General features: G+C 32.1%; 1 protein-coding gene across 2 annotated transcripts; it reads left to right on the forward strand.

Annotated features, from left to right (window-relative positions):
* The first annotated feature begins 453 nt into the window (after nucleotides 1–453).
* Nucleotides 454–4,412, forward strand: LOC108339622 (beta-glucuronosyltransferase GlcAT14A). 2 transcript variants are annotated; one of them, XM_017576783.2, is made up of 5 exons: nucleotides 454–680; nucleotides 1,494–2,200; nucleotides 2,608–2,683; nucleotides 2,809–2,924; nucleotides 3,758–4,412. In XM_017576783.2, exons 2-5 carry the CDS (start codon nucleotides 1,624–1,626, stop codon nucleotides 4,255–4,257), a joined length of 1,269 nt encoding a protein of 422 aa, XP_017432272.1. In that variant the 5' UTR covers nucleotides 454–680; nucleotides 1,494–1,623; the 3' UTR covers nucleotides 4,258–4,412. The 2 variants fall into 2 exon arrangements, with proteins under 2 accessions (XP_017432272.1, XP_017432273.1); XM_017576784.2 differs by having other exon boundaries at nucleotides 479–680; nucleotides 1,491–2,200.
* The last annotated feature ends 6,092 nt before the right edge of the window (nucleotides 4,413–10,504 follow it).

A 10,504-nucleotide genomic window follows, 5' to 3' on the forward strand; every position in this document is an offset into this window, starting at 1 on the left:
GTTCTTGATGAACTAACCTGTGTGAGGTGAGTTATTACACTTTAATATTTCTAAATTTAATGCATATTTTATTTTGATTAAATTTAACTCAAATTATAAAATTCATGATTGTAAAAAGTAATTTAATTAATTAAAATATAAAAGTAATTATAAAAATAAAAAAAAATTGATGAAAGGTATATATATTTAAAAAAAATACTAAGTATGTTTATTTTAAAATGAAAAATCAAACTTATATTTTATACGAAATAAAAGAACTGGAGTTGTATTACTAATAGAAATTAATTATTTATCCATTACATTATCATTCATTACAAGCTACTGCACATTATAAATTTATCCATTTTTACAATAATTATTTTAATAGAAATGAAATCATAAACAATATATTTTTATTAATTAACCATAAACTTAAAAAAGATAAGTAATTATGTTGCTTGAATTGTAGTTGGCATCTTCTCTCTAGCGCCTTGGAGTAACAGAAATGCCTAAGCTCAAATACAATCGCTTTCTCAGTTTCTTTTACAAATACATGTATAAATAATTATGAAACAGTCACAAACTAAGGCCACCCTTACAACAAAAGAAACCCATCTTTCATTCCAATAAATCATTAAATCTCTATAGGAATCCAGAGTTTTCCCATGATTCCTTCTTCTGCTCTCCACCTACAGATGCAGGTTCGTGTCTCATGTTTTCTTAGGTTGTTTTGTTCATTGATCAATATTATATATCTATATCTATATATATATAAATATAACATAAATAGATAGATAGATAATGAGCAATCATGATTTAAACTTTGTTTCATGCATTTTTGAACTTAAAATTCAGCCTTTTGTTTATTACCATGATGTTTCTGTTGTCCTATATTTTTGTGTTTCTGTTCTTTGTATGTATCAACAAAACATAAAAGTAAAATAAAAGTTGAATGTTTGATCCGGATGTTTTGTCCATTTTTTTGGTTTATATCATCGTTTCTTTCTCAGCGTTTTTGGGATGCAGATTCATTGTTCTTTTCAAAAACCTTTTGAAACCTCAGGAATCAAATTTCTTTGGCACGCCATTAGCTGAACTGGTCTTTGATTTTTCCCCGACGATTTGTTCTAGGTCATTATTTTTCTGTCTATTTCGTTACAATACAATCACTATTTCCATTTGGACTGTTTCTCTTACACATTTTTTTAAATACCTCATTGACAAGAACTAGTACAACAGTGTTTTGGTTTTCTGTAGTTGTTTATTCCTTTGCCACTTTTCGATATCTTTTATCCTCCAGATTTGTCTCTTCTGTTAGGAAACGCATGCGGACAACGAATCACAACACATGCCTACACATGTTTGAAAATTTTGGCAATTTAAAATGCCTTATTTATTCTTTATTTATTGGGGCTTAATATGTTTTATTTTGGAAACTACAATTCCTTTTTTTATGAAAACAATGAATGTCAATATTCATTTATTGAATTGAATACATGATTTTGATTTAGCAGACACAGTTCAAAGGCAGAGTGTGTGGAGAAGATATATTAAGAGATACCAATATGGTTATATCAGTGGCTTCTTCTAGGTGGTGAATTTCATGGAATGAGAGAATTGAATAAGAGCACATGATAAGTCTCAATGATGGGGTCCTTTCACGTGGAGAAGAAATGGCAATTTCCTCTCATTATGATCTCATTTGTGTTCATATTCTTTCTAGCCACTTGCTTCAACATGGGGCTTGTATCTACAATTCACAGCTTCAATTCAATATTATTCTTTCTCCCATCTCGCCTAGCCATAAACCAATCTGCTCCAGTTTTTGTGGAGACAAAGATTTCTTCTACAGCTCCAGCTCCTACTGTGCTTGCAATTCCTCGCTTTGCTTATTTGATTTCTGGCTCAAAAACTGACTTGGAGAAGCTTTGGAGAACTCTTCTTGCCCTTTACCATCCCCTGAACCATTATATTGTTCATTTGGACCTTGAGTCACCACTAGAGGTGAGGTTGGAGCTTGCTTCTAGAATTGAGAAACAGCCTATTTTCTCTGAGGTTGGGAATGTTTTCATGATTCAGAAAGCTAATATGGTCACTTACAGAGGACCAACCATGATTTCTCACACTCTTCATGCTTGTGCCATTCTGCTCAAGAGAACCAAAGACTGGGATTGGTTTATTAACCTTAGTGCTTCAGATTACCCTCTTGTGACTCAGGATGGTAAGTATCTTATCTATATAATTGTTTCAATTTGCTGTTCTCCTCATGTTGAAAATGTACCTACATATCAACTGTCTAAAAGTGAATAGTTTCATGAGTTTTGTTATGCTTCAAAGTTTTAGGATGTTAAGATAATGATACTAATATAAGTTTTATGATTAAGAATGTTATGTTTGATTTTATGATTAAGATGTTGTTCGTATTTGAATTTTGTCTTACACTTTAGCTGTATATATTGTGTCCCAGATGAAAATTTCATAAGTTTTTCTCTACATAACACCACTCTTTAAAGAAATTCTTTTTCAACAAAAGGCCAACGGTTCTGATTCACACTATATGTGGTTGCAAATGCTTTTTCTCGTGATTCTTAGATACTTGGACTTACTTGGGTCTTATTTCTTTTTCAGATCTTCTATATACTTTTTCTGGTGTAGACAGAAGCCTTAACTTCATTGAGCACACAAGTCATTTGGGATGGAAGCAGTGGGTTTCTTCTTTTCTCCTATCCATCTCATAATCAAAACTGAAATGTAGTTATGCACATAATGATGAATTGAACTATTCCCTTCACATGCAATGCACTAAATGAATTGACCCAAACTGTGCAGGGAAAAACGAGCAATGCCTTTAATTATCGATCCAGGTCTTTACAGGAGAAACAAGTCTGATGTTTTTTGGGTTGGTCCTAAGAGAACTTTGCCAACAGCATTTAAATTATTTACTGGTTAGTTTGTCCCTTTTGGTTTTAATTTATTCATCCTTAATAAGTTATTACTTGGTCACTATTCATCCTTAATAAGTTATGTTTATCTGGATTATTGTTTAAAATTTTGCTGTTTAGTCTGACTAGTTACTGAAATTGCAAGCTTTGGACAAGCCTTCTAGGTCAGTCATGACCGAGTAGCTTTCATGTTTTTGAGGGTGAATATACTGTAACAATAGGATTATGTTTTTTCATTCTTAGTTACATCGAAAATTCTAGTTTTTCATGCGTAAAATTTGATGTCATATAGCCATTTCTAATAAGACTTATGACATGTTTGATTTCCATTTTCAAAATCTGTTTTAATTTTCAAGTGAAAAGGTTGGTCAGATAACTGGTGGAGATTAGTGAAAGGCACAGAACAAAGTGTGAAATTGAGAGAGGTTTAACAAAATGTACACAGATGATGTGAAAACATCTCCTAATTATTAATTTTCGATTTTGACTTTTTATTAATAAATTCATATAAGGTATTATCATGAACTTTTACATCTCGACTATGTCGACAATGAAAAATTCACAAATTATCTGATGTCACACAGATCATATCATAAAAAGGAAAAGAAACATGATACAAAATCCCAGGGACTACACCAAACTCACATAAACAGAACACAAGAAAACTCTTACTAAACAAAATGAAAAAATGGGAAGCTGAAACCTATTATGGTACGAGAATTTAATTGCTGAGAAGCATTTGAAAACCATAAAGTTAGAAGAGAATCAAACATGCCCTTTTCTTTCAATTGACTTCTTTTTCTTATGTTAAATAATGGTCGGTATCAACATTGCAGGTTCAGCATGGATGGTTTTATCACGCTCCTTTGTAGAATATGTTGTGTGGGGTTGGGATAATCTTCCAAGGACCCTTCTTATGTACTACACTAATTTCGTCTCCTCCCCTGAAGGCTACTTTCAGACTGTGGTGTGCAATGAGCCAGAACTAGCCAAAACTGTTGTGAACAGTGACTTGCATTATATTTCATGGGACAATCCCCCCAAACAGCACCCTCATGTCCTTACAATCAATGACACAAACAAGATGATTGCAAGCAAAGCTGCCTTTGCAAGGAAATTCAAGCACAATGATCCAGTCTTGGATGAGATTGATAAAAAATTACTAAATAGGGAAAAGGAACTATTCACCCCAGGTGGTTGGTGTTCTGGCAATCCGACATGTTCAAAGGTTGGCAACATTTACAAGATTACACCTGGTCCTGGATCTCTAAGGCTTCGGTTCCTTGTAACAAGGCTAACTTGGATGGCTAAATTTGGTCAGAAACAGTGTAAATAGAGATGTTATGGGAATTTTTATTGTTAAAGATTTAGAGGAGTGAAACAAATTAAGGTCACTTTAATGGCCAGATATTTCACTCCAACATTCAGTCCATACTCTTCATTTGCAGGGTACAACAGTCATAGATATGAACATAGTCAAAGTTTACACCTGACACCATATTCAGTATCAAAGGTGGAAAGAGAGTCATAGTGTTGATTGAGATTTTTCGCAATTAGTTAAACAATATGTCATTAATTTCAAATTCTAGTAGTTCAAAGATAATTTTGGTAATTAGTTCAAAATATACAAGTAGTTTCAAATACAATAAAAATTTTAAAATCTTCAACCACATTTAAAAAACTGCAAACCACTGTAAACCAAGGTAATTTTATTTAACTGGCAATAGGTTACAATTGTCAATTAAAAATGTATACACTTTTTTAATTGAACACTGTAATAATGATATCAAGTTTATTACTTGTATAACAATATTCATTCAAACAGCATAATTTAAAATATGACATCATATTACATTGTGAGACAAAGATAAACTATTGCTAATCAGGCAGATTTAAGCAAAACATGTTTTCCAGCATGATATTTTTACTCAAATTTAATATTTTAGGATAAATATTTTAATGATAAATATCCACAACATAATTTTTTAATATGAATAGTATGAAAAAGTAATATAAGAAGTTATAAAGAGAATAAAAAGTTGTAGAAAAATGAAAGAATTATAAATATGCATAAAGAGTCAAATAAATAAGAGAAGAAGAAAGAGTAATGGATAGAATAAAGATAAGAGTTAGAAGTGAAGAGGATTATATTCTTTTTTAGAGTGATACAATTGTAGGTGCATACAAGGTTTTCAAGGTATTTAAGCCAGTTATGACTTTAAAATTTGTTTTATTTAAAGAAAAAAAAATCACATGAAGTGTCAGACTATTTCATTTGTTGAGGTACCCACATTGTTAATTATTTAGTGGTATGAGGATAATACACGTTTCACCTTCAAATAACTTCTAGTCTCGTAAGTACTTTGCATGTTAAAACAATGAATTTTAAGTTTAATTCAACCCCACAAAACCAGTACTTTGCATGTTAAAACAATGAATTTTAAGTTTAACTCAATCCCACAAAGTTGGTTTGTAAAATAAGGTTTGCATCCACTTATATACTCTAAATTGACCTTATCTCTAATTGATGTGAGATTTCTAACACACCTCTGTTACATACGGATGTTATATACAGATTTTATATACGAATTTTTATCTATTGATTTTTTGTATGTGAAATCCTAGTTTGAAAGATGAGGCTTGCACTCACTTATATATTATAAATTGGCCTTATCTCTAGTCGATGTGGAACTTCCAACACACCCCCCTCATGCCGAGTTATATACATGTCTGATAGTGGCCCAATAGCGGGTGGAACAATACGCCCAACAAATCTCGTTGGGATAGGCTCTAACCTGGCTCTGATACTATGTTAAGAAGTGGACTTTAAGCCTAAATCAACCCCACAAAATCAACTTGTAAGGTAAGGTTTGCACCCACTTATATACTCTAAATTGGACTTATCTCTAGTCGATGTGAGACTTCCAACACCCCCCCCCCCCCCCACGCCGAGGTATATACACCTCGAGCATGAGACTAGACAATAATGGGTGGTCAGATAACGTCCCGATAACGGGTGAAACAATATGCTAAACAAACAATAAATCTTGTTATGATAGACTCTAACCATTGCTCTAATACCATGTTAAGAAGTCAACTTTAAGCCTACCTCAACCCCAAAAATCGGCTTGTGAGATGAAGTTTGCACTCACTTATATATTATAAATTGACCTTATCTCTAGTCGATGTGAGACTTCCAACAAACATAACTTCTTATCGTCCTCTAATAAATCACCGACTAGAGAGTTTTCCGGCCTCCTTTAGCCCCCTTCCTAGTTGGGTATAATTTTCCTTGGGTTTCTACATTCCATCAACGCTTCCTTTTCACCACACCGAATCACATGTGACCTTCATTCTGCTACATCCATTATAACGATCATAATAGCCAATTGTGAGTCATCAAGTGGTATTCAGAGCTCAGGTTTATATCACGCTTCCTGATATAAGTTTTTTTTTCTTCAATTTCCACATTGTTCTATGTTTTTCCTTAATTTTCTTGTTTGTTTGATGTTAAATCTGATGTGTCTATTTAAAAAAAATACAAAGGTTCAAATTATTTGTTCGACCTTGAATCTCTGTGTTTGTGTTAGGAATCCTTATTGTCTCAGTGTTCGAGTCTGCTTGAGTCTGTTTGCGTTTTTGTTCATTTTATTTCATGATTTCTTTACTTCAAGTATTTTAAATATTGAAATCTTGTTCATGTTATATTAGTCATGTGATTTTCTTATACTTTCAATAATCTTCAAAGTTTACTATTAAAATAAGTTTCTAATTGATTTAAGAGTCATGTCTCCATTGTCCTAATTCTGCACATTAAGTGAGCTATGAAATTCCTTTAAATGAACTCGGTGGTAATTTTTCAAGTACAAGATTGATATATACCGAGTACACCGAATTGGTTTAAGCTTTGAGTGTCAAATTTTGTGTTGTTCATGCGTGATATTAAATCATTATCAAGTTTTGAATAATATCTTCTTGGCAATGCAGAATAACCTTTGGGAGGTGTACCATAACTAATGGTCTTAGGAGGTGGAGGCTTCCAAGAAACTCCAATCCCGAACTTTTGAACTTTTGAAATTAAAAGATGTTTAGACATCTATCTCACCATGGAAGGAGTGACTTTGAGGAATCTATTACCTTAAAAGTCAAGGGGAATTCAAAGTGGGGAGTCAACCTATGATCAATAGGGTTTAAGAATAAGGCAATATTATAAAAAATCTTCTGCATCTAGAAGACAAAGAAAGGAACATACCCCTAGGGAAATAAAAGTCAACTTGCCTTATGTCCATGGCAAAGATACCGTTGAGGCATATTTGGACTAGGAGATGAAGGTGGAGCAAATCTTTGCGTGCCACCAAGTCAGTAAAGAGAGAAAGATGCCTTTAGCAACCCTTAGCTTTTAAGGGTATGTTATGTACTAGTAGACCTCTTTAGTTCAAGAGAGGCGTCGTCACAATGATCCATCCATTAAATATTGGAATGATCTCAAGTATGTCCTTAGGAGGAGGCACATTCCCTCCTACTACAACAGAGAACTCATGGATAAACTCTAGAGAGTTCAGTAGAGGTCTATGATTGTAGAAGAATATAGATAAAAAAATTGAGTTATATATGATGACGGCAGACATTGTTGCAAATGAAGATATTACATTGGCTAGATTCTTGAGCAATTTAAACCTTGATATCAGGGATATAGTTGAGCTTCTACCTTATAGAAATTTAAACGATTTAGTTCAAATGTGTATAGAGGTAAAACAACAAAACTTGAGAAAATCTTCTTCAAAGAAAGATCAAGCTCACTCTAGTTCCTATGGCAAGAAAGTTTTTAAAAAGGAAGAATTGTCAATATAAACAAGGAAAGTGAAAAGGGTAAGGGAAAGTCTTCCACACACATGCGCACTAGTGACATCAAGTGCTTTAAGTGTCTACGAAGAGGACACATAGCTACTCAATGCCTCACCAAAAAGACTATCATCTTAAGGGACAATGATCTCTATAGTAGTGAGAAATAGTTAATGGCTAGTAAGAGTGAGAGTGAAAAGCCTCAAGAGTCTAATGGAGAAGATGCATTCCCTTGTGAAGGAAAGCTTCTTATGGTTAGAAGGCTTCTTAGTAATCAACCTAGTGTTTCACACATTTCACAAATAGAGAACATCTTCCAACCAAGATATCAAATTTTAAACAACACACGTTCTCCCATTGTGGATAATGGGTCCTATTGCAAATGTTGCAACAATAGTGTTAATAGGGGGAGCTTTAACCTCCTTATAAATCTTGGTTTTTGATAATCAACAAAAGAATGGTTTTATGGTTTCTTGCAGAATAAATGGCATAACAATTGTTTTATCTTTATTTTGTTTGTGCTTGATATATGAATTTATTATTGTTAAATGAACCTTGCTTAAAACATATTGATAAACAAGGTATATAATCTATTAGATTTAATCAGATCACTTAGTTAGATAAACATGGGCAAATATATTGTTCTATAGTAATCGATTATACAATGTATATAACCGATTAAAGCAGAAAGCAAGCCACGACAAGTTTCATAAGTGAGATGATCTGTTTAAAATGAAAGTTGGATTGAAAATTTTCTTAAATACATGAATAATCGATTATAGAAAGCAAGCCACAACATTTTTATTTTATCCGGGTCTTACACGTGAAGTTAAAGAAGCCAAGTTTACTCTCAACATCTTAATCAGCATCACTTATCTTTGTTAATTTATCAAACTTATTTCCAAACTGTTAAACTTTTATCATTGTTTTATCACAAATTTGAATAGATCATAGATTATTTTTTTATCAAACCAAATCCTTGTGGATACACTTTGTTATTCTATAATCGAACCAGTGCACTTGTTGAAAAATTTAGATCCTTTAAGGCAAGGTCAACAATTCACACTCTCTAGAATGGATATTAAATCTAAGTTCTTCCTTGCTATCATCAAATTACTTCACACACTCATATGAATGATTTACAATATAGATTTCACTAACTTGGTGATTTGAATAATTTTTTTTTTGCTCTAAGGCGTCTAGAACTTTCTAACTTGCATGTTGATGATGTCTCTTAAGACTTGTCTATTTATTAAAGTTTCTTCCTTTTTTTATAAGTTTTTCTTGCAGGGTGATTATTTTATCTAAAAGGACCAATGAAGGATGTGTGCTTCTAAAGTCATTATGTGTTAAATCTTTTTAAAGAGAATTAAGACTTTCTTTTTATATCCGTTGGTTTCACTAGTACAAAAACAACATACAACATCGAATATTTTTGGCCTTTCATGTCGAATTCGAGAACGACATCATATCGGGACGTTAAATTGAGGTCGAATTTAAAAAATTTGACGTTAATTTAACGTCGAATTTTGTCAATATACGACGTTAATTTAAGGTCGAATTTTGTCAATATACGACGTTAATCATTTCTTTTTATTTTTTTTAATTAATTGTAATCCTTTTTTACAACTCTACGAGACTTGAAAAATAGAACTATGAACGGTAATATAGGATCAACAACAAATAACAATAACAAACAATAATAACAAACAACAAACAAGTTCAATCAAAAAACAACAACAAACAAGTTCAACCAAACAACAACAACAAACAAGTTCAACAAAAAAAACAACAAACAAGTTCAACAAATAAGTTCTTTAAAACGAGAACTAACCTTCAAAAGGTGGGTTCATCGGAAAAAAGTGTTGCCACTAGTGAGAGAGAAAGCAGAATACGGCTATGAAGGACAAGAACACGAAAATAATCGGTAAAAACAAACGAAAAGCATACCTAAAGTAGTTAATTAACATGCATTTGTATCAAATGAAAGAAAGATTACATGTGATGGTCGTCAAACTTTGTTCGAGAAAAGTTTGAGCAGAGAAGATGGTCTCGCGCGCTAAGATAAAGTGAATGAATTTTCAATCTCTCACTCAAATTTTTATTCAATTCACTAACCTTTTGACCTCTAACGGTGAGACATTCGACGTTTTATATCCTTTTACGTCGAATTATAATTCTAAACGACATTTAATAATTGCATTTATTTACAAAATTGCCACCGGTCATTTTTAACGTTGGCTATTGAGTGGTTAGTCGTTGAACGTGTGACGTTATACGTTGTTTTTGCACTAGTGTTTATTAAACTTGGAGTTGACCTGAACATCATTAATTTTTATCTACAAATGGATTTATGTTAATAAAAATACAAAAAGGAAAAAAATCAGCTTTCCCTTATTATTTGTACTTTATATTTGTATTAATATCTTTAAGAAATAGTTGTTATAAGATAATGAAAAGAACATAAATATCTTACAAATTGTATCTTATCCATTTACTGGGCTTAAAATGACCATTGAACGTGATATATCTTATATGTTTGAATTTTAATCTAGGTAGAGATATTATAAAGCATCTTCTTCTTATATCTTAAAATTCTTCTTATATGATGCAAAGTTCTTCAAACAAGAGAAATTATAGGCATCTTCTCTTGGTCTCCTATTTGTTTCTTTATCTTGTTTTTCTCCTCACTTCTTTTACATTGTAAGGCTTTGTGATTATATTTATCATAGTGCATCAAA

The sequence above is a fragment of the Vigna angularis genome, chromosome 5 (genome assembly GCF_016808095.1).
Source record: "Vigna angularis cultivar LongXiaoDou No.4 chromosome 5, ASM1680809v1, whole genome shotgun sequence".
Classification (NCBI taxonomy): domain Eukaryota; kingdom Viridiplantae; phylum Streptophyta; class Magnoliopsida; order Fabales; family Fabaceae; genus Vigna; species Vigna angularis.

What these genes read in the sequence shown, in the direction of transcription:
- LOC108339622 (XM_017576783.2), top strand. Translation starts at nt 1,624, where the DNA reads ATGATGGGGTCCTTTCACGTGGAGAAGAAATGGCAATTTCCTCTCATT. An exon ending in CCCTCTTGTGACTCAGGATG is followed by an intron (nt 2,201 to 2,607) that starts GTAAGTATCTTA and finishes TTTCTTTTTCAG; the next exon opens with ATCTTCTATATACTTTTTCT. An exon ending in AGCATTTAAATTATTTACTG is followed by an intron (nt 2,925 to 3,757) that starts GTTAGTTTGTCC and finishes TCAACATTGCAG; the next exon opens with GTTCAGCATGGATGGTTTTA.